At 42.5% G+C, this 24,192-nt stretch overlaps 1 protein-coding gene across 6 annotated transcripts in view; it reads left to right on the top strand.

Moving 5' to 3' along the window:
• Positions 1-24,192, top strand: part of LOC128886106 (beta-arrestin-2) — a 39,952-nt gene that overhangs the window by 3,439 nt on the left and 12,321 nt on the right. For 2 of the 6 annotated variants that reach the window (XM_054140684.1, XM_054140686.1), the window contains exons 1-4: positions 17,404-17,891; positions 19,620-19,833; positions 20,235-20,607; positions 21,218-21,511. In XM_054140684.1, coding sequence (XP_053996659.1) covers positions 17,883-17,891; positions 19,620-19,833; positions 20,235-20,607; positions 21,218-21,511 — 890 coding nt within the window. In that variant the 5' untranslated portion in view covers positions 17,404-17,882. Of the gene's footprint in view, positions 1-7,794; positions 7,810-9,250; positions 9,380-17,403; positions 17,892-19,619; positions 19,834-20,234; positions 20,608-21,217; positions 21,512-23,345; positions 23,484-24,192 lie in introns of those variants that run through there. The other 4 variants (XM_054140681.1, XM_054140683.1, XM_054140685.1 and 1 more) reach the window with 4 other exon arrangements.

Below are 24,192 nucleotides of genomic sequence, written 5' to 3' on the forward strand. Positions count from 1 at the left end.
ATTATTAATAATTGCCAGGGAGGACGAGCGACGGTTCCCATTATATCTGTTCGATCGCATCGCGAATTCATATTTCCATCGTTCCGTCCGACTTGTAAACAAACGCGCTGCACCAGCGTCCGATGATAATTAATTGTTCATCTGTAATTTACTCGCGCCGATCGTGGAATCGTCGCGATTCTAGGTGGTTTTAAATCGCATCGCGAATTACGTATTTTGCTTTGGGGAAATATACAGGCTACGTACACCCGTCTGCTATGGTATGAGACACCACTGGTAGTCAAGAATGCACGCCATTATAAGACTTTCTAGGTGTACTAAGGCGACAACGATTTTTGCGAAGTTAACATAGCTTGTCTTCGCGCAAGCTGATTCATTTGTTTGAAAGCACGTCGAAGTCTGTTAGCACATAGTAATTAATTCAACAATTTTCATCACTGGAAAATTCTGCCAGACACGAAGCAATTCAATGATCGTAGGAAATAGTATTCGTCGCTCGGCGCAGACACCTGCCGCAGAAGTCGAGCGATCAAAATTTTTCCGTGATATTTTATCAGATTACAGTAATCAAATAAAGTGTCCTAGCTTCCCGTGGCGGTGGCACGACCCAGGGAAACGTAGGTTGCAAGCAATGCACCGGGTCGCCTCGCAATAATCGGAGAGGGAATTCTGGTTCTCCGTTGAGCATTCCCTCGATGCAATCGCGTCTCATGGTAGCCGCGTTTGTTTCGCGTTTCGAGTAACAAAGGGAAGCCACGGGATCGGCCTTTTCTAACAGAAATTCCGGGAATTCCGTACTTGATATCCATTCGTCGTCGTTCCCGTCAATTTCGACATAAATAGGCCCCGTGGCACGTGATCGATTCCATCGGCGCACCTAAAAGGAGAATCCATTGTTCGTTACGTTTAATAAATAAAAGACGTAAGAAATAGTACAGAGAATGTCTATAACTCTGACACTCATTTTTTTGCAATACTCTAGTAAAGGAATCAAGAGTATCGTTAATTTTTGTCACGCTCTCTTGATTGTGAATAGACCCTGAAAAGATCTCCAAAGGCAAAATACAATTTTACCATCGCTCCATCTTTAATGAACAATTCGAAAGCGGCGAACTACGTTTGTATTGTCGCGATATCTGCGCGTCGCTCGAAGAAAGCGAGCCAGGTGAAAACGGAGAGAGCTTTTGTTCTCCGTCGACGGAACGCCTAGTGCCACTCAAATTTCCAAGTATCCTAACTCCAGCTGGCGAACGCACCCGTAGATATCGCCGTTCCCCGTTTTCCAATTCGATATCAACCAGAAAGTTGGGCAAGTCGCGATGGAGGGTGTCGGTCCGAAAGGGGGAGGTATTTCCGCGAATCGCCGCGGCGCAATTTCGCAAACGGCAGCGCGCCATAAACGGATTCCATTGAAATTCCATGCTGGTGAATCGCGACGGCACAGTCGAGCCTCGTCAGGCGAGTTCTCTCGATAAATTGCGTCGGATAAATTCTTATTTAGAAACAGAAATTCAGCTCCAATTTCTCTCGGCTTCCGTGGAATTATTCATTTTAGGATTATTGTGCGCGGCGGTTCTAGGCGGATTTGTTCGCGGGTACCACAGCCACGCGCTTATTCCCACAATTTGTACGCGTCAGAATTTGGAAAAGTGGCCGACGATTCGACGCGTGTGTTCGCTCGTTGCACGTGTTTACGTAGATGGCGTTCAGCTGGAGGCACAGATGGGGAAATTTCTTCGCTAGATTAAAAAGTTCGAGCTACGAATAAAATATGAGCGCCTTTTTATTCGTTACTCGGTGAATGGGAATTTAATAAAAGACGTGATGGTAGTTTGGGTGTAGACGTTTTAAAATTTATTAAATTTACGGCGCGTGGGTCTATGGCTCAAAGCCCTTTCAATTTCAAAACGTTGTAGTATAGAAAGTTTTGTGCTGGAAATTGTCGTTCGACATTTCGAGTGCATCAGTGGGACTAGTATAGATTTTCGAACAAACGTTTTAGCTTTCTCGTAAAGGAGCCCCTATTGCGTGAAAGCGCGGAGACGTATTTTCTTCCGGTTTACGATCAATAAAACGGCGCGGGAAAATTTCCATTTTAATGCATAGAGAAGAACGTCTTTTCGCATATTGCAGCTGCGCGAACAAGATAAGCCCAGTTCGAAAATTGCGTTTCTCTGAGTACTACCATCCAACGTTTGCTCTCCGCGTTTGACGGGAAATTACCTTCGAAACGCTCAAAGGAGGCACAATATCGTTGCAAGTTTCATACCAGAAAATGTTATTTTCGGCGCGTGATCACCGAATAGCGTGAGCAAGTTTTCCCCGAGGAATCCGCGAACTAATTCCGCCTTAATTAAATTCGCGCTGAAAATACGCGTAACCGTACCAAAATAATCATTCACGTTAGCTGATCAGCGTGACCAGCGAAACGCATTCAGTGTTACGTAAGACGCGATAAAGAACTTATTTGTAAACTACAGACATGTCTGAATTTAACCCATTCACCCTCCGTGGCCCCACTTGGAGGCTCTCCGTTATTTTTGAGATTATTGGTTCAGCACGTGTATTTAGATGTTGAAGGATATGTCGGCTCTCTTCGTCCAGGAAATGTGCGTTTGAAACAATTTATGAGCAAATAGGATACGCAGAAAATTGATAGTCAATTTCTAACTAAAATTCTTTCCAACCAAAATATTTTTAACACGAACAAGAACCAACGTCTTGGTAGAAAATTATTTAATACACACTCTGTAATATTATTTGTTCGATATGCCATTGACAGAGATAAAGCTCACTCGCTCAACGCGTGCGTAAATAATCAAGCGCTGATAAGAGTCGGAATAAAATTTGACGTGAAGTTTACTACGAAATTTAGCATTCTATTCAATTTTTTAAATAAAAATCGCACCTTTCTCTCAGGATACAAAATCAAATACAGCTCTGTTGCGAGTACTCCTCGATACAGCCCGTCCTTGATTCTATCAGTGATCGAACAATAGCTTCGAGAATTCATTGTACGCGTAATCGACGATCCGTATATCCTTCGAGACGCGTCGATTTCGAGATACATACATACATACTGTTCCGCAGACACGTGAACGGCGATCTGCATCGCGAAGCGTGTGATTCATTCGTTAATTGATGGGCATTTCTGGAATGCCAGTCGCTCAGAACAAAAACCCTAGCCGTCGCAATTAGGTTCGTCTTCCCTTCGAGCGCCTTTCGACAGCATATTTTGCACTGTTTGTCCACGAAGAATATTAATTTACGCTGTGAAATGAAATTCGTGCATCATTTGATATTTGAACGGAGCAATATTCTATCCAGTTTTATTATATTCGTTCAATCGTTTCAAAATATTCAGTTTTCAACGTTAACCTTATGAATTTCTGGGAAAACGAAACAGCGACGATGGGATTTGAAATTACAGTCGAAATACCAGATTCGGTTTCATTTTTTTCATTCGTATTTCACGAATTTTTAGGATTTACAGAAGCGAAACGCAATCAAATATCGTCAGATTTGAATATCACATATTTCATACGAATCTCTCGATATTTCGTCGAGTATGCTGGATAATTGATTAATTTCTTTATACGCGGAAGCTTCCAATATTATAAATTGAACGTTACAGAGTACACCAACGGCTGACGAGAAAACTTCATGTTCGATGATAAAATACGTAGGACGATCTGATTCGACAGAATTACCGAAGAGAACGCAGAGTAGAAGTCTAATATTCTTTTCCCTTTCCGTGAATCACCTGTGCGTTCTCTTTGAAACGCAGCTTTCATTCAGCGAGGTCTGAAAACCCTGGGAAATCACTTCCCGGAATTCACAAAGTCGTTCTCTCTTAATGTTTAATCTCTCTCTCTTTCTCTGTTCCCTGGAATCGTGTCTGCGATCCCTTTGATGTGAAATTTTCATTCGACCCCGTGATGCCCGAGAACGCTGCGAAATTACAAAACTTTCCGTAGAAATAAATATGGAGGAAACGGTTAGCCAACGGTGGAAAGCGGCCGATTAGCTCGAAGCAATCGGTGGAAACACCGTGGCAAAGGAGATTAGAGATCTCTATCGATTTAAAATTCCAGCAAAGAGGAGCGAATTTGAGAACGCTACGGACAACGAAGAAAACGTTCCCGCTTCACGGATTACTTAATCAATTACCCCTCCGCGATCGATGCCCCCGTGGCATCTCCGATCATTATGCTACGGATTTCATGCATTTATAGCGCGCGCTCGCACGAAAAACCTCTGTACAATATATTTCGTAAAATTAACCAGGTGTGACAATATCGAATTGCGGTTTCGATTCGTACACGTACGCGTTTGTGTTACTTTAGAAAATGTTATGCTTTGTATCCTATATATATAATTCTGTTTAATAAATTATTTATACCCCCGTACGCACCCCCTTTTGTGTAGAATAAAAAAAAAAGAAACATCGGTTAATCACATTCCTCGCGCTTAATTGTGTACTTCATAAATTAATTACAAGAATAAGTTGCGCGAGGGTTGAGACGAAGGAGAATTTAGGTCGAAAGGAAACGAAAAATATCGAGCTACATTGCGATACGATCGACAGCTCTGTCGCAATCACAGTCATTTGTCTCGATGGTTGGCCAGATTGAATCGTTGGAGAGCGATTCCAGCCTCGCGGGGTTGTTGTTTGTTTTCGAGGATCCTCGAAAGGGGATGCTGGTGGATCCGGAGCGCGCATGCTCACGGTTCCACGGCGGAACACCACGGAACGTCGTAAACTGGGACAGATAACGAGGCAGGTTTCCTTATCGTGCCGCGGTTCGAAGACGCCCGGTTGCGAGATAACGCTCATTTATTGGCTGGAATATGTTTCATGACGTTGCGGACCGTGCAATCCGCAGATAGAGCCAGGATCGATCGCGGATTCGTCGATTTATGAATTGCTTATTCAGCCCCAACTGTATCATGGTCCGATCGGGCCAGCTTTATTCTCGATACGAGTTGAATCGACGCTGGACTTTGTTTGTCTCGAACAATTTACTCGGAAAACGATCGTTACTCTTTTACAGTACAAACTACACTCATATTTTGCTTTGTTAATATCGATTTGGAATTTGTATACGATTATGTGCATATATTCATGATTTATTTGATTGTACATCGTATTTCATGCATAATAATAGAATAAATTATAAATAGGTAAACTTTGATCGATCGCTCAGTTTGTTGCCACGACCATCCCCGTGGGGACAACGTGAAAAAAGAAAAGGTCAATTGACTGCATACTTTTTTACTACTATATGCAAAGTTAAATTCAAAATAAAAGATATTTTTGTTCAGATTTTACGTCTTTCCATACTGTCCCCTATATTTTTTCAACGGTATCACAGAACAGCCATGAATATTTATAACATTTTGTTTGTTCGTTTTGGTCACCCAGATTCGACAAGGGTAAAATTCTTCGTAGTTCGATCGCCCCGGGGTCTAAAAACCATAGTGCGCTATTAAAATGCAAATGAAATCGAGGTCGAGGGAAATGCAAATTGAACCGAAGGCTGACCGCGCTGATGACAAAAAAAAATATTGGATCGAACAGGTTTTCGCGGCGCGACCTTATCAATTTTGCGAATATTATCGATATTATTAAACGTCGTACAATTCAATAGGCATTTTTACGCTGCGAGCAGAATGCGCTAAATCTTCCAAGTTTCTTTGGAAGAAAAAGATTGAAACGACCATCATTTTATTTTACCACTGCAACGTGATAGTCGAGAAAGCGCGAATTAATTTTTCCCCGGATTACCTCCTATTCATTCTCGGAAATCTATTAAGAAGATTCACCGTTGCGAATTGACGCGCACACGAAGAAAGAGCACAACCTCCGGGGATGGCGATTTTGTCGCTCAGCTTTATTAATTGAATCAATTTGTGCCTTTATTTCGCGGAACGAGCCTTGCCATTACTCTTCCGAACGTCCAACGAAGTCCACGTAACTATTCCACTTTGTCAATACTAATAACCAACGAGCAAGCGTTCCTTATCAGTGCCCATTGAATTCGCGTAAAATGTTTGAAACTTGTTGAGTGAATGCATCACCAACGGAAGCTACGAACATTCTCAACCTCAATGGAGTTGGTGATGCGTAAATCGGTGTTCAAATTATTTTTATCTGAATCTTAATTGAGGCTCGGGTTGATTGTTTCGATATCGAGCTACGTATCGCCCAGATTTTGTAACTATTTCCACGAGATTCTGAATTAAAATTAGTATGTATTAAACCTCCATAATCTGAGTTATCTATGGTTTCGTATTCAAAGCCGAGAATCGAAACGTAGTGATAAATAAAACGTTGGCCCTCGTTATTGAAATTTAAGAGTCCATTATAATGGAATCCGATAATTTGTATCACTGTGAGAGAAGTGTCGGACACAGACCATCAAAGGAAGGCAGAACGAAAGACTCCCAGCTCTGTTTATCAGCGTAACAACCTGTTACAAACAGCTCCTCGTCGCTTTTCCTTGCCACTCGCAGCCCCGGAAAAGGGAAACAAAGATAACCGTCTGAGATTTCACATTTTTCCTCGATTTAAACGGAAATTTTCGCGCCACTGCTTCGACCACGCTCGTTTGTCTTCCTCTGCGTCAGTCCACAGTTTGCGTTTCCTTGGCCGACGTGCCTTATTCGAGGAGTCGGTAGACCGAGAGACCATCGTCAATCTGACCGGAAGACTCGTCGGCGCCGGAAGATCGTGAAAGGAGGCGCAATTCATTAAGATGAAATTATTCTTTCGAGCTATACGCTTCGGAGAGAACAGAACAATACGAAATGATGCCTCGGCGGAATTGAATTACTAGCTAGGAGGTGAAGTGGGAATGAAAAGGAGAAGGGAGAGCCTCTGAGTGACCCTGAGCAGCCAGTTGATTTGGAGTCGATGTAACTCTTTAATTTTTTGAAGCCTCTTATGAAATCACGTTTTACATCATTTGAGGGAAGCCTCTTTATTTACAGATTTTCTATATTATCATTTTCTATATTACACTTTCTATAGTATCATTCGCGATGCAATTAATCTACTGGAACCTAATCAGGGGAAGTAAAAAGTCTCCAAATTAATCTCGATCCAGAAAATTCGGCTAAGCTTCCGTTCTTCAAATTCTAACGTGGAGTATAATAGAATACTCGTAAAACGCGATGATGGCGAGATCTCGTTGGTTTCCCCCGTGGAATCCGTAGGTAGAATGGAAGTCATCCCGTCGTTTCTTTCGAATCGCGACGGAGATCCCCCTTTCATTAAAAGTTTACGACCCCCCGGTAAAGAACAACGTAATATCCGTGGAATATTTTTTCGCGCGCGGAAACTTTTCCACCGTGCTTTTCTTACGTGGAATCTTATGAATGCCATTCGTGCTTGATTAAAACTACAGCTCTTAGCTTTATGGCCACCCGCGGTCCCCGTGTAACTGAAATCATTTGTCCCTGGCTAACTGAAACGAAATCGTACTCGTCGCTTCTCATATTCATCCAGTATGATTCATCCAGATTATCAATGAGTTGAAACGCGACCCTGTTCAGATCATTTTTAAAAGTAATGCGAGGTATGTTTAGACTCCAACGGAAAAGCAATGTCAACTCACTGTAAGTAATCGAAGTTTTGGATGAATGTTTGTTGAGGAAAGATAGATGGTGGGGATTATTCGATCTTTATTTATGTCTAGAATTCTATCTTTAAGCGAGGTGCCACCGTATCTATTACGTTGCGTAAATACGAAGGCGTGTCTAGTATACCGAGGAACTTTGGAACAGCGTACACGACTTAATAACGGAGTATTTTATTTCATCGCTGAACCTCGTCGTTAATGTTCCTCCGTAGCAACGTCGTGAAATATAGCCCTGTGCTTTTATCAATATTGCTCGCTCCAGTTTCCCCGGTTAACACGGGAGACCGGAAAAATCTTTCGTGACTCGACCAGTGCCTCTTATTTGCAATGGAAATATATCAGCAAGGGGAAAAACTGTCTCGGTGGAAAAAAGCTCTCGATTTTTCATACGGTTCTTCTCATACGGGCCCATGCGTGCGTTATGTTTTGCAGGTTGTGTGTAGGGACGCGGTCAGAAATTTAACAAGACGAGTACAAGTTGAAGTTAACGGTACAAATACTTCGTATCGTTTTTTTAATATCCAACAGAATATTTTTCGTTCGGATATAAATGGTTCAAATCTCTGAAACACACTCAAGCGAACTAAACTGAATTAAATTGAAATAAATTAACATAAAAATATTTAAACGGTTAAAAAAATGAATATTAATAGAGAATTGCACCTTTCCATCCCCTAGATACTCCACTGGTCGTAATAGACTTAGGTCGCGGTATAAGCTTCACGGCCGAATCACGAGATCGCATTAATTAACCTAATTTCTTCTTCGCACGGGAAAAGAACGGTGCAGTGTTTGCACGAGTCGGGAAACACAATACTACGGGGATATATTTTCTGGAGAATATACTTATTCTCACGATTGCATCCTGATGCACGAATTCGCTTTCGCGGATATCGCCGGATCATTGCGAAACCGATCAAGGACCTCTCTGGCTGTGCTAACCGACCGTCCTTGGATCAGTAGGTATTCGATGACTGACGAACATATCGTACCACCGCACACATCCGGATTGTTCGTGATCGTGACACAGAAATCGGCTCCCAGCGATCGCTCCTGGGAACAATTATATTCACGGGGATCGTTCTATAATCGAAACAGTCGAATCATTGTTGTTTTGTCTCGGTAACATGACTGGGGTTTTCAGAAAATCAAGAATCATTTTTGAAGGTCTCTTATTCTTCTTAAAATAAATTTGAATTACGGGTAGCGCGACACAGATGGGGTAAATGATGAATAAAATAAAAAATGGGAAAAGACGCTTTCCAAGAGATTATATTCGGTAATTATGATAATAGAAGTAAGAAGCTTCGAATTATTTTTAACGTTTTTGAATGAAATAAAGGTGATACCAATTCAGGAGATAGAACGATAAATACTGGGAAAAGGAAGGTAGTGGACACGCAAGCTCCATTTACCACTGTAGCTTCGTAATTACGGTCGAAAATTGTTTTCGCACCGCGTTTGGCGCGGCGTCATTCGTCACATGGTCCACGAACACGTGATTAAATTCCGCTGTATCTCGCGCGCTTTCTTCGTGACGCACGCAGAGGTGCTTGTTGTATTCATAGTGGGAATACTTCCAGGAATCTTAACCACGGATTTGAACGTCAACCACGCCGCGGCTGGAATACCAGCTCGTTATGTCGAGTTATTTTCGGTCGTCTATTAAAATTTTCACCCGCGAACTCGTTTAGCGTTCCCGCGCCTCGAAGAGAGGAGCCACGAATTTATTCTCTGTACGTGAATCGTTCTGATCGTCAACGTTGCTCGGTAGCGTGTTTGTTTTGACTTGAGAAATTGATATGTTTATATAAAAAATTGATTAAACAAAATTATTGTGATTATTTGCTGGTTGGTTTTTTATTTAAATGAAATTACGCATCGAGTCTGTTGGAAGTAAAAGTATGAAGGTGTTGCCAATGGAAACGTAATGTAAAGACGTATAATTTATTATTCGAATAAAATTTTGAGGTCACTTCGATGAATCGCTGGATAACGCAAGGAGAAGTTGGAAACCTTCCTTTTCCTACTAACACATCACCAAGTGTCTGCGTAAATGGAAATCGGTGAGCCCTTGTCAGAATTGTGAGAAACTGCAGTAATGAGGTTACGAAGTTCTTCGTCTACCATAATGTACAAAAGTTATACCGATTCAGCTCTTTCAGAAGTAATTTCCTAACGTAAAGTATGAATTATCTAAGTATGCGTGACGTTTCAGTGGCCTACCTTAATACTTTTATATGCAAAATGACAAGGAGAATCGATTTATGTTAAAATAATGAACAGTTCCGTTTAAACGGCAATCAAATGCACAAGAAATATGTCGTCAAGTATGGATTACGTTTTCAATGGTCCTTGATATCCTTATACACGGTAAGACAAGAAGATCGATTTATGCAAAAAAACGTGCGTAGTTTTCTTTGAACGACAAGTGCAAGTGAATATGAAGTACCACATGTTTTATGGCCATACATAAATAATTTAAATAGATATACAGTGTCGTTAAGAACACACGTCCAAGTCCACGCTATCGATTCCTTTTTATAGGAATCATATTTACTTGAACCAGCAAAAAGTTTACTTTGGTGCATGCGTGGCACAGCAAGTATTTTTTTAAAGAAATAATGTATGCAGATCGTTGTATGTATTTGATTTACGTGCCAGAAATACGATGCACCGTACGTCATAATTATTTTAGTCGCTGAATATTTATGACCCAATTTTACTATTCATTGCTGCTATTCAAAAACATAGACGGTGTTTATCGGGCCACGCTGTGTTTCGATGTTTGGAGAGTTTATCGAATCCAAAAACAGGCTGGCCTTTATCGAAAGTGTGTAGAGGCTAATGGCGAAACCCACAAGAATAACCGCAACAGTCCAACGCTATACATCCGGGGCACTTTCAGCGTTTGCCTCTGCGATCGATCCAACGATAGCGTGCAACCTTGCGTACAGCCAAGGCAGTGCAACTCGGTAACTGTTTCTGGGTTATCAGGGGCCTGCAAACGAATTTCTAACGAGAAAAGTTAGAAATTCGCACCCGGGGGGCCGCGTGCGTAGGGACAGCCGCGGGAAAAGGCTGATTAGCGACTAACTATGAAAGTTTTTAAACGAAACTCGCTACGAACCATTAGTCTCGGTCACTCCAGGATAAAATACACAGGACGTTATGGAAAGAAAATTCCGCTCCATCAGGGGACCTTGTTAAGGATAAATGGAGACATAAATTTCCAGTATTTATCGCAAGCTTTGCAATACAGAACGTGTCTACCCATCTTCGAAAATTCTGTGAAACACTCGATTGCTAGAAAATAAAATTGTAGCCGATGTGAGTCGAATAATTGAGTACAGAAGATTGGTATGTTTAAAATTTTCAAAGTCTTATACATCAAGAAATTGATGACCGATGACCGTATTTAAAGCGATTGGACTGCATGGAAGTTTGAACGCTGCGCCACGTGCTCGTCTTTTCATGCGAGTACCAGCGATGGTAACCTTTAAAGCGAGGAAAAGTTCTCTTTGGAATTCGTTATGGCTGCCAATGTGTCGTTGAAGATTAAAAGGGTGATCGTACAATGACCCATTTTGGCGCGTGACGCGATTGGCAGATCGTTAATAGGTTTTCGATGAACGCGCCTCTGAGAATGGTTTTCGTTGCAATTAGTGGCAGGTAGCTATGGAAACAGTATGAAGGATAACAGATCGGATTAATTAACGACTAGAAGAAGTTACGCAGAGAAATTATCATTCGTCGTTTTAAGCACAACAAAATTCCTTCGGTTTTGGCATTGTTTGAATAGAAGCATGTCTAAAGTAATGAGTCACTAAAATTCAAAGTGTATAGTTTACTAACAACAAAAGCCATAGTGCTTTCAGCAGAATGGTAGCTATCATATTAATGAAGTAAACTGAAGCTGTCCATTAGCTACGAAATTAGATGCACTTACCTCATTAATGGAACTGTAAGTATAATTGATGCCTTGTGGCGGTGAATAATGGAACGTTGAAATTTTGTCGAACGCTTAACTGAGTTTGTAGAAGTTCAATTTACAAGTTGGCCGTAATCGGATTGGTGGAATACGGATCAAGAAACGCCAGGAGTGAAAATAAAAGGGAAAGGCGGGACGCTCTTTCCCCCGTCTTTGATTTGCAATTTTAAATTGAAAGTACCACGGAAATCCGTTTTTAAGGGAGTTTCCTGAGCATTAATAATGCAACCAATTTCCTCTGCAGCGGAAGAAGGAAATTTTAACTGCGTTTTGGACGATAAACGCTGCGCGTTTTTCTCGCGTGGAATCGGAAACGCTTTATCGGCGGAATCGAAATTACCACATAGGTAGGTGCAATTAACAGAATTAATAATTCAGTCGTACGCAAACCGTGCCGCGATTAAATCACGGCGTTTCCTTTTTGCGGTTGTCGCGTTTAAATAATTCACCCGCGCGTTTGTTAAGGAAGGAAAGCGAAAATTAGGCGTCATTTGCACACTTTAATTCTTATTTGACAATCGTGATACCGTAACGTAATTATTTCACTTAACTTAAAGAATTTTAATGGAGCTGAAATACAAACGTTATTCGAATGTTTGGTCGATCCATTAACTACCCCATTGAAATTTGATTTATCTCGAATGGAAACGGAATGTATCGGGCAACGAATGCGTTTATGAGTCGTTAATTGTTTTCCAAATTACCCAGCTCGTAAAACCTCTCGAGCGAACGTCATAGTCCCAAGAAAATAACGTTTCTGTATAATAAAACTCGCCCCTTTAGAAGATTAATATTCCAATACGCCCGAAATGCTTAATTCATTCTACAACTCGACTGATTCGTTTGTCGCGGGGGTACTTTCTTGTTATTCGATTTCATAACTGGCGAACGTAAACTATACATCGTCGCGTTTAATTGCGTATGCTCGACTTTGAGCGCATACCAGCAGTAAATATAAAAAACAAATATTGAAACTGAACTTTGATTGCGCGAGCCAAAAAAAAAAAAAAGAAAAAATACAAACAAGGTGATCGATGAGTGGATGTGTGAATAAATTGTTTCGTTCCACGAGTAGCATTCGATTGCAGATTCAACCATTTGCCTCAGAACATTATCTCAGCGCAGCTCCAATTAAATTCTGTTTGCTCGAGGATATAACCAGATCTCGCGAAACGAGATGGTTTTTCGCAATTGTTGTCCAACGACAGCGGCAAACAATTGCATTACGCGGCTTGGGAAATTCTGCACCTAAATATCGACGGACGCGAAACTCGGCCAAAGTTCAGCGAGAATAATGAGGATCGTCAGAAATGCGTACAGTCGCCCTCACTGAAAATCGTAACAGGTTAAACGATCACGCACTGGTCAGAAAATAATGTATGTAAATTAAACACGGTTAAAATGGGCGCAGAAAGATTCTTTCGTTATAAAAATAAAATAAATAATAACAGAAGCATTGCATCGAGAATATAGCTACGCGTAAAAAGGCACAGCTATATCTCATCTTCGACTTTAAGGACTTTTATTTTTTGAACACGAATAGCCGTCGATAAAAAAAAAAGTGCACAATATTTGTCGATGGTCCTGCATGAAAAATATCATAAAAATCGGAGCGTTACCGTTGGATGACGCGTCTCGTGAATATATAGATATGTTTACAACGCGGGCTTCGGATTTTTATTTATCGGCGATCGATCGATGAGCTATCGATACCGAGATTCCGCGAGTTTTCGCAGATTAAACGAATGCAACGAAGGGAATAACAAATACAACGCCCGTCGATTTAATCTCCAGGATTAAAATTCGCCCGTTGCGAAACGTGTTTCGAGAATTTCGCAAGCAAATTTATGCTCTTTACGCGCGTCAGTGAAAATTTCTTTCCGCGCCAATTCCGTTCAACCTTTTTCAATGAAAATCTGGTCTCGGTATAGTTTTCGTATGAATATTCCATTCGCTGATATCCGCTAGGAATGAATTTTAATATTATCATTGGCGGGGATTCGAAATTAACGAGTGAAATTCGAATTTGTATTCATAAGCCGGTTGACGGCGGTAAAAATCGATCGATGAGTGTGGTAATTAGAAGTAAACAATTTATTTTATTAATTGCGTGCGATCCTGATGAGTATTTAATGGATTTCGTTTCGCAGAAATTATTTTAAAGGGGAATATGGTTTGAGAATTTATTTCTGGATGTTATTTGTGGAAATTGAGACTCGAAACTTTAATTAAAGGCAGCAGAAGGGAAATCAATTTATTTAAACACCTTCTAATAAATATTCAACTCGAAGCACTTGTTGATAACATAGTCACAAAATAAATTGGAAGTAAATAAAAAGAATTGTCTGTTATTTGATGGGGGCTATCGGAATCCTTAATAAAACAGAGGCCCCGTAATTCCACCATTTTCTAATTCATCGTATTCATTGTGAAAAGCTTTTCATTCAATCTGAAACGGATGTTCTGGCGTGACGCCTGGAAGAATCGTCGTTTACCGAGCAATTTAAACGATCTCGTCGACGTTTTACGCTCGGTTGCATCGTGCACAGCACCGACAACACACGCAACCGCGCGCATGTTCCTGATAATAACTAATAAATTCTGCAATTTAGTGCAGTGGGACGTCTATTACCTTCTGCACCCTCGTTCTGTGCACGTGTACAAAGCGTCGACGTAACTCGTCGCCATGAACTCCGTCGCCTCAAAAGCAGTGGAAAGCGCGTCACTTTCGCAGGAAAATTGCAACGCTAACGTTCTGCAATTTGCTGGCCCCTTGAAACGCAATTCGATGGCTTCGTTCCAGAAACGGCCAACGCTTCCTTCCTGGATAAACTAAAGCGTGGGTGTAACAAAAAAACTCTGTTTCTAACGTTTCAAAAACAGCTTAATACTACAAAGAATTGAAGATGGATACAGGATGCTTTTGGAAAAAGAAGATTATACAATTGTTGACAATTTATGAATGTTTTCGTTTGAGCTTCACCATGTCGTGGAACATCAAAAAACATAAAATGTTGAATTAATGGAAGGTCACGCTAGAAATAAAATACGCACGCATTATTAGCGTCGCGTTACATTTCCGCGAAGTATCAAATTTCGTCTCGGTTTTCTATTTACCTAATTTCCCTTGCGGGTTCGGTTTGTCGCGGTTTTCCCACGTGAATCAAGCCAATGTCGATTGCTTGAGCGACGCTTGGTCGCGTTTACGAGTTCACTTCAGGTACGAAATTATAGTCGTGACGTAATTAGTGCGAACTCGTACGACCGTGTCCCGCGAAAATGACGCCCAAGCAAGTTGGATTCCCATGATTTATGCGAATCGAGCCTGACGCGATTGCATCGGGCGTAATTAGTCACGGTTTGCCGTGCCCGCTCCGGTTTCGTTGCGAGATCGTGTGCCGCGTGTAAATAATTCAAATATAGAGAAAACGAGGGACTAATGACACTAATATTTACCAAAGGACATGGATCATCGCTTTCTTCAATATTTTTCAAAAACAGGCAAACTGGAGTGCCAGCACTCCTCGAAACAGTTCCACAGATTTATCTTCCATCAATCCTCCGTCGAAGGCTATTTCTGAACCGACGTCGAAGTGCATTTTGCTCGGAAATGGCGGCCAAAAATAACCAAATTTATCGTCCCGCTCGTGAAGTTTTTCGATTCTGTCTTCGAAAACTTCTCGTGGAAGGCACGTCTCGAGGTTTATTTATCGAAAATCGCGATCGTTTCGTTCTACGAGAAATTGTAAAATCCCGTATTATTTTTCCAAAGAGAAGAAAGAAGAAGAAGAGGACGACGTCGAGGAAAATCGATTTCTTCTCGTAACGGTAATCGAGTCAAATCGGTGGCTTATCAATTTTACCGATTTTTCCGTCTCGTCGCTTCCTCGCTCCAGTGCCGATTTAATTTTAACCTGCGAGTCCTGGGCTATTGAATTATGCGACGAAGTCGAACGAGAAGCGACTTTCCATCTCTACCCTTTTTCGCTCGAATTCTCCGAAACGACGTTTCGCTACAGCGACTTGCGCAATAATTTACCAGTCGCCGAGATCGATCTTCGAAGCAACGTTGCTGAAGCGTCAGAGACAGGAAACGATATTTTCCTCTTTTTTTTTTCTTGAAAAGTACAGCTTCCAAAAAATTTGTCTGCAAGACCAATGAGACTTCCTAGAAATAGTTCTTTAACAAACCTCGTGCAGTGGAATTTTGAACATCCATGTATTTGTTAATAAACAAATTTTTCCTTGATCTTCAAGACACATACATTGTTTGGAATGAATTCTAAAAGGAATTTTGATTTCGGAGCATCTACTCCCTTAAAGGGTTGAAATACCTCAGAAAGTGGTTCATGCGAATGAAATCTGCCAAGATTCCATCGATTCGACGTTCTCCACGGAAATATCACCACGCAGAGCACGATCGCACGTACGTTTGGCTTCTCCTGCGTCGACTGTCGATGCTGGGACACCGCTCCATTTTCTGACCCGTTGTGTCCGGAACACGTAACGCGTGCTAGGTCTCGCAGCGGGTCTTAGCGTCGCTCACGTGCCGCAGAATGTGTTCAAACCAACACCCGTTTAATCCCAACCATTAAATCTGTCGCGCCATTGTGCCGCAATAATCCGCCGACGAGCCTCCGCTAAGTGTCGCTAACATTGATCGCGAGAAAACAATCTTTATTCGTAGAATTTTGTTTAAACCTTCAAACAGTAGACTGTAACAGAGATCTTAATATTATTTATGCTTTGACTATACTTTGCGACGAAACATGAAGAGCGCTTAAAAAAAAATTACATTTGGATTGGCCAATAATAATAGTTACAGTTGACTAGAATCACAAACACACGGATTGTGAATGCAAATAGCGCAAAACGGAAATTATTTCGCTGGAAATTTGACCGTTTCGCGGTCGAGAGACTGTTTTAGCTGTCGCTAAAAGTAAATTGATCAGGTGGCACGTCTTGAACGCTTCGCTGTGGCCTCGCTATGGTACGACGATGCCGAGAGAGAATGTCGGACGCGTGCATCTTTGATTCCGAGGTATTCTCCCCGCTATTCGTTGACCTATTACCGCAGCTGAACAGGTGGCACTCGATAGGCGCCCCTTGTGATGTAGCTTGCGTTATTCGCGTGTTCCAGAATGCGTGTTCTATCGAACGCACTCGCTGCAAACGTGCGTGGATGCGTTTCGCGATCGATCCACCATCCAGCTTCACAAGACGAGGCGAAGTATCATCCAAGACTAATTTCCTTTGGCAGATACATTGTGCTTCTATTTTTCGATAAGAGAAATGGAATTTGATTTCTTCCTCTAAAAGTGCAGCTTCCAAATAATTCTTCATAAATTCACGACTTGTTTGGCAGCTGAAGAGCGACGATGTATCGAAATTTCACGCGAAAACTGATCGATTGCTTGAAAAAACGTTCAATTCGACACCGAATGACCCGACGGTATCCCGTCGCGATCGCGATATCCGCAACCGATACGGAACCAGTCCTGAGTACTTGCACGCTCTGGCGAGCACAATTCATTCCATAGATCGCATTAAGAATTACACGAGCGTCGATTGAAATTGACATCCATTTGTCAAGGCCTGTTTAGTCTGCACTCGACACTCGCGAGGGTTGCGCTTTGTTGCTGGAAAGCTCTGCCAGTGTTCTCGCGATCGTGCACGCGACCGGTTTCTTGCTTCGACGGTTTCATCCCCGTCGATTCTGTCGCAGAGATGGGCAACGTTCTATTTCAATAATATAGAACCGAATTCTTATGGTGTTCGTGACGTATTTAGAATAATTGTGCTGTAAGTTAGAAATTCTTAACGAAGAAAAATATTTGCAGCAGTACGAGTTTCACGAATCGTGCGCATTGCAGTCTAGCGTAGAGGATCTTTATCATTCAAGAAACGTCAATGCTCTTATCTTATCGTGTACTGGGTGTCCGCGAGATTCTCGAAAAGCCGACCATGTCGTAACGCAAGGTGAACAAGTTGCATCTCGGTTCAACGTACGAAAAAATGTCCGCGCTGACGCGACTAGATGATGTTCGCGAAACGCTGATTTCACGTTTCGCGAAAGAGGAGTTCTGATAATCGTATTATTCGACCATTTCGACGGGAAGCACACTTCGAAACACGATTACTCGACCGTGCCCTTGCGATTCAATTATTTATCGCGTCAATGTGGCAACTTATAAGTGATAAGGAGAAAATAAAGAAATACCTGGACGAAGAAGCGTCGAGAGTCGAGCATGGCAAAGGTGAACATGCAGCATTCGCTATATTTTTCTATTTTTCCTAAAATCTATGATAAATTCATTCGTCCGTTGGTGTGATTATAGTCATCGGAATATTGATAACATTGTTTGACTTAAATTATATTTACCCATCAATATGTCTGTTTTGATTTCCAAGCCAAACGTTAAGAAACTTAGTTCTACATATATATATATATATTGTCAACAACATGTAAAAAGAACAAAGGAAAACAAAAGAAAAATTATTCATCAATTTTACAAGAGGAGAACAATGATTCCTTGCTTAGTTACGTCTTCGAGTTCACGCAGACCACAATTGTTGTGTCCTGATGGGGTTAACCCAAGACCTCCTCTCCTTTCTCTTACAATGTCTGACACAACAAACGACGGCGTGAAAGTCGTCGAGTTCTTGAAAACAAACGCTAAAAGAGCCCCTCGTCGAAATAGAGTGTACTCCCGCGCAGCTTTGACTAGGTACTGCCCCCCAAAAGGTGGGGAAACGAAGGTATCGCGGGCATCCCATTTCTGATACCGTTTCTGCCTCTCACTTTGCCCCGTTCTTTGACTGGACGGCGATCAAAGAGCCGCTTTACAGCTACGCCACGCTTTTAAAGAGCAGACGAACGTCACTTTTGGCGTGCATTACGTGCGATGGATCTCGATTCACAATGCGTGCGAGCTGCGTGCCTGGTCAGAAAGGAATGCCAGTGTCACACGGAAGCTCAGTGGGAATGTAAACGTCGAAAAACCGACGACTTTGCAAGAAATCTGCTTGGCAAACGAGGATCTCCCTCGAGCAGAGTGCCTCTTCCAAGAAACTTTCATGTGATAGACTAGGAAAGATATTCTTTCTCTGTGATATCTTCGAGCAAGGTGTTAAGGCATTTTATTATTGCAAAATTAGATCGTCCTAAAAGTTCATGCCACTTATACTTCTGCTACTCAAATCAACCCTCATTATACCGTCGCTATAATATTTCTGTGGTTTTTTTTTTTATTAAATATTGACACAGTCTTCAGCGCGAACATATTATTTCTGCCCCGATAGATCAATAAGGAAGCCACCTGTATAGATAACAGGAATGTTTTATGTAGTGGCAGTTCTATTTCGCAACCCCAATGAATTCGTGCAGATGGTTGCTTTCACAATTGTCAGGAGTTCAAAGTTAGGCTTGCGATTCGTTAAAAAATAATCAACCCACTTGGAAGGGACCAGACTACCGCGTGACTCTTGAAATATTAAAGCAAACTGAAAAACGTGGCCAGGAGAAAGGAAAAGAGCTAGGACGAGCAGGCCCTGGAAATGGAAGGAAAATATTGAGTCGCGGGAGTTAAGAAAACGCAGGAAAGTTTAATTTCAACTGCCGGGCGTGGCCCCTGAAAAATTCAAAGGAACTTCAAACTCGCCCGCGAGTCGGCGAAACTTCGAATTTACGTCTTCGCTCTAGCGTCGCCCGCTCGTGCTGCTTTCCTTAGACCAGTGTGTTTTAGAATGATGTTACGAAACTGCAGTGAAGAGGGAAACATTGTTTCCCCAGTTTCAATGATATCTTTCAAACTTCCACTCTCTAACACAAGTTTTTATCGCTTGGACCCGTCGTTTTTATTTGGTATCAAGAGAATTGACCGAAACAGAGATTCTGCTCTGTAAAATAAGGGAGGGATGTCCGCTTTTTGTAGCAATCTTACCAAGTGCATGTCTTTCATAAGTGCGACGATTGTTCTGTGTAGAGAGACAGTTCGGAATCGGAGTGTTCGGAGGCTGAGGACTCAAATGACTTAGGGGCCTTCATCAGCCCCGAGATCTGTGCGATGGACACTGTGGACAGTGCCAGCAAGCGGCAAGCTACTCGTGTCTTCAAGAAGTCCAGCCTAAATGGAAAGATCACCGTGTACCTTGGGAAAAGAGACTTCGTTGATCACATAACCCACGTCGATCCTATTGGTAAGACCTCGCTGTTTTTTACATTTTTCGCATCCATTCACAGAGTACTATCCACACGTTCCGTGCCACGTATACCACCGATGGTACACGCAGACATATTTATTTAATTCGCTGAAAACATATATTTGATGACAAATTTAATTCTGTAAAATATATTTCGCACCAAAAGAACGAAGCACAAGTTGTACACTATGCGTTGTTTTGCATTTAATTCTAAAATCAACCAAAGCCAAAGTTTCTCACGTGTCGCCCACTAATCCATTTAAATCTACTAACTCGACGCCCCAAAGCATCAACGACGTTCCGAACGTCCCAGGAGAATTGGTAAATTCGATTTGCCAGTTAATCCCGCGGCGTGAAGGCCACTTGAAGCCTCCTTCATCGAGCGCTGATCGTTACAGACGGGGTCGTACTGATTGACCCGGACTACGTGAAGGATCGCAAGGTCTTCGGCCACGTTCTGGCCGTGTTCAAGTATGGCAGAGAGGACCTGGACGTTCTGGGGCTGTCGTTCCGCAAGGACCTCTACCTGGCGGCCGACCAGATTTACCCAGAGGTGCCTGGTACCCAGCAAAGGGAGCTGACACGATTGCAGGAGAGGCTGATCAGGAAGCTGGGCAGCAATGCCTATCCGTTCTACTTCGAGCTGCCACCACACTGTCCAGCGTCAGTGACGCTGCAACCTGCGCCAGGGGACACTGGGAAACCCTGTGGCGTTGACTACGAATTTAAAGCGTTCGTAGGTGAGACGCAGGACGAGAAACCGCACAAACGGTACGAAGCCTCTATCACTGCTACCGGGTAACGCCTGTGACCTGTTAATTTCAATTCTTTAGTCCTCAGACTCATTTCTCAGGTGGTGGATGAAATCTCACTGTTTGAGAGGCCTCTAGTATAGTAATAGAAAACTCTTTTGTATTATACCTTCAGACTGAGAACTGTATTACTGTACTTTGAGGTGAACTCGTGGCTTATCTGTCAGATCCTGGCTTAGACGGGATCCTATTAACTCTTTGCACTCGAGAGGAGATTTTCGGTCACCACTAGGTTTGTGACACAGTGAATCGACCAACGATGTTTGTTTAGGTTTAATTTCTTTGGAACTCGAAGTGTCGATAAAATGATTGTCGCCCAGGTAGATACCAGAATGAAAAACCTTGAGTACAAAGGGTTAATCCTTTCGGGAAACTTCACTTAGTCGATAGTTTGTTAGTGCCCAAATTGTTTGAATCGAGTAAAGGATTAATCGCGTCACGTCTAAAGCAGGTCTGCCAAGTGAGCAGTATAATCTGGGCGACCCAGGTGGTCCATTCTGTCACAGAATTTCCTGATGATCCTCGTCAATTTATTATCAACACTGACTGTTACCAATCCTACGTTACAGAGACCTGGTGAGGCTGGCGATACGAAAGATCATGTACGCGCCCTCGAAACAGGGCGAGCAGCCATCGGTAGAGGTCAGTAAGGAGTTCGTGATGTCCCCCAACAAACTCTATTTAGAGGCGTCGCTGGACAAGGAGCTGTACCATCACGGCGAGAACATCGCCGTGAACGTGCACATAGCGAACAATAGCAACAGGACTGTTAAAAAGATCAAAGTGACCGTGAGGCAGTTCGCGGACATCTGTCTGTTCTCCACGGCACAGTACAAGTGCACGGTCGCCGAGGCGGAGAGCGAGTGAGTATCATTCGATTCATCATTCTGATCACTCAGAACCGCGCATAGAGTACGTGTCACGTGGTCACTGCTAATGATTCGCAGCAAATGGATCCACAGCTATCGATGAACAGGGCTGAGCTTATCTTAGGCAACCAGCGTGATTCATCAAAGATTTGTCTGTTTGTTGGGAGATCAAGCTCAAGATTACCGTTTTCGATTCTTGAAATCCATAAAGAATGTTTTAATTAATAATTTTTGAATTATCAAGCACCACACCATCGTTGTGACACAATTCACACCCACCCAAGTCATTCAGACTGTGAACTTATAGTTAATCGATACAATTGTTCGCGTATTCGCCGAGAATAGCAATTTCTATTTAATTCCAATCAGCATGGCAGGTTCCGTAACCTCCAACGATCGCAGACATGTAAATCATGGAGCTCTGGAGCTTCCCTGGGATGGAAATCATCGACAACTCGTTCCTAGCGAATCCATTTGCTGCCAATCGTTTGCGCGACCTAGTTCCTCGAGTTGAAAACATTCGGGCGTCGCGACGACATCCAGTTCCCCGCCCATCGACGCGGTCACGCCAGTCAAGCCCCCGTTTTCGCGTTAGAGGAGCCAAGAGGTCGCGTGCCTGGTCATGGGTAACCCATTTCGAAGGAAAATCGTGTTGCGTTTGAAAAAAGAACCAGGACCACTTTGGCGACGTCGTCGATAGGAAGACGGATTGTTCTCTAAATTGCAAAATTCGAGAGACTTTCTGTCTGTCGCGTTGCTCGACTCTCCACTGGTTCTCGAACCGGTGTTTTATGCACCCTGGAAGCAAGGGTTGCGGAGTAATTTACGAGTAATAGATTCACCGCCGTGACCAGGCATCGGACGCTCGAGATCTATCGGCCCTGGCGCGGAAAGACGTAAATCGCGAAGTCCTGTAATAAATTTCACTCCAGCAACGGGAAAATCTGCATTGTACCGAGTAGTTTGTATCGACGATCGCCTTGTACTGGTTTCTGCGCTTCGAAACACAACCACGGCGATGAAAATTCGGCGAGTGTTCGAGGCTGGATGCCATCCATCTTCCAGATGACGCAGCTGACCCACCAGGAGGTTTTAGCGATCCTTGAGGGAGTAAACCTACAATCTCGATGCAATAAGGATTCTTTTCAGAAGCTATTAAGATTCCAGAGTATAGAGTTAAATTTAAGTTTATATCGAGGAAGCGTGTTGGACGAGTAAGAACATACAGTCAATCCCATAAGTATTCGCACCTTTTATGTCTATTGAAGACATTTGTCTAAATTAATTGATAGCTTTTATGTTTCCAAATAAATTTCTTACTATCGATGTATACATGTGTAAGTTCTATTTATGTACACATTTATAATGGATCGTATATATGGAAGCATCACACCTGTCATTTAATTTAGACAAATTTCTTGAATAGACATGGAGGATACGAATACGAATTGTATATTAATTGTTTATACTTAGAAAGTGCCTACTGAAATGAAATTGAACCTCTGGACTCTAGACTCACCCCTCCAACTTCTGTAAAAATATTCTATGGGTACAGCTGTAGTCGAATCCTGATTTTTCCAAAGTTCTTCGTAATGGAGAATATTCAATTTGTTGGATGATTTCGAGTAGTTTCGTAGAACACTCGCCAGAGTTTTCGAACACGATCGTAGACTAGTGCGTGTAAAATTCAACGAACGAAGGGGGGCGCAGTACACGAGACTGTCCCGATCGAGCATTAACGCCTAGGTGTACGATGATAGAGCGCGATAAATGCCGAAAAGGATATTGTGACATGACGAAACGGAAAATAAGATGATTGCACTGGCAGTATAGGGGTAGCGCCAGGATTCACCCTGAGCAAGGTCTTTTCTCTAAGGCCGACGCTTGCCGACAACAAAGACAAGCGAGGTCTTGCTCTAGATGGTCAGCTTAAGCACGAGGACACCAATCTCGCATCTAGCACAATGTGAGTGCTCAAACATTGACCGACGTACTTCTTGTCTTCTTTTATATATATATATATATCCTTTGCCAAAACGTTTCGGAGACCGAAGACTGGAAACGGGCCAAACGATCCTGGGGATGATCGCGGTTCCCCCAGGATTCGTTTTTAAAAGATCGGAGAACGACGTGGTTTCGAACACGAATGGTTCCTTGAATAGCCATTGGTCCAAAGAGGGGTGTATTGGTATTCATGGGTTTTCACATTCATCATTCCTTCCTTTCTCGATTTTATTTGAATGTTTGGTTGCAAAGTTCCATTACAGTGTAACTTCCAAAGATGATTTCCGTTAATCGATAAAGATTTTAGAAATTCTAAAGCTCTGCCACTCCTTAACCTTCCATCCTAGATACCTCGAAACAAAGCGAACGACACCTGCGCCAATATTTGCGCGACATGTAATCGCCTATTCGAACGAGACAATACACCCATCGTCGGATCGTTGCATTTCGCTATTTGTCCGTCGTGGAACAACGGGGACAACAGTATCGCTTTATGGATCCGTTTTGTGCGGGAGAAAGGATTCAATTACGCTTTACAGCGGGGGGGTTAGCGACACGTGGAAGCCCGATTGCAGTCTTCGCGAACGACCATCGCTGAAACGAAGTACGATATTGTATGGGAACGCCGTTCCAACGTGGAATGCCAGTATTTTTCTTGATGGTTTTTTTGT

This window comes from Hylaeus anthracinus, unplaced genomic scaffold (assembly GCF_026225885.1).
Source record: "Hylaeus anthracinus isolate JK02 unplaced genomic scaffold, UHH_iyHylAnth1.0_haploid 11982, whole genome shotgun sequence".
Classification (NCBI taxonomy): Eukaryota; Metazoa; Arthropoda; class Insecta; order Hymenoptera; family Colletidae; genus Hylaeus; species Hylaeus anthracinus.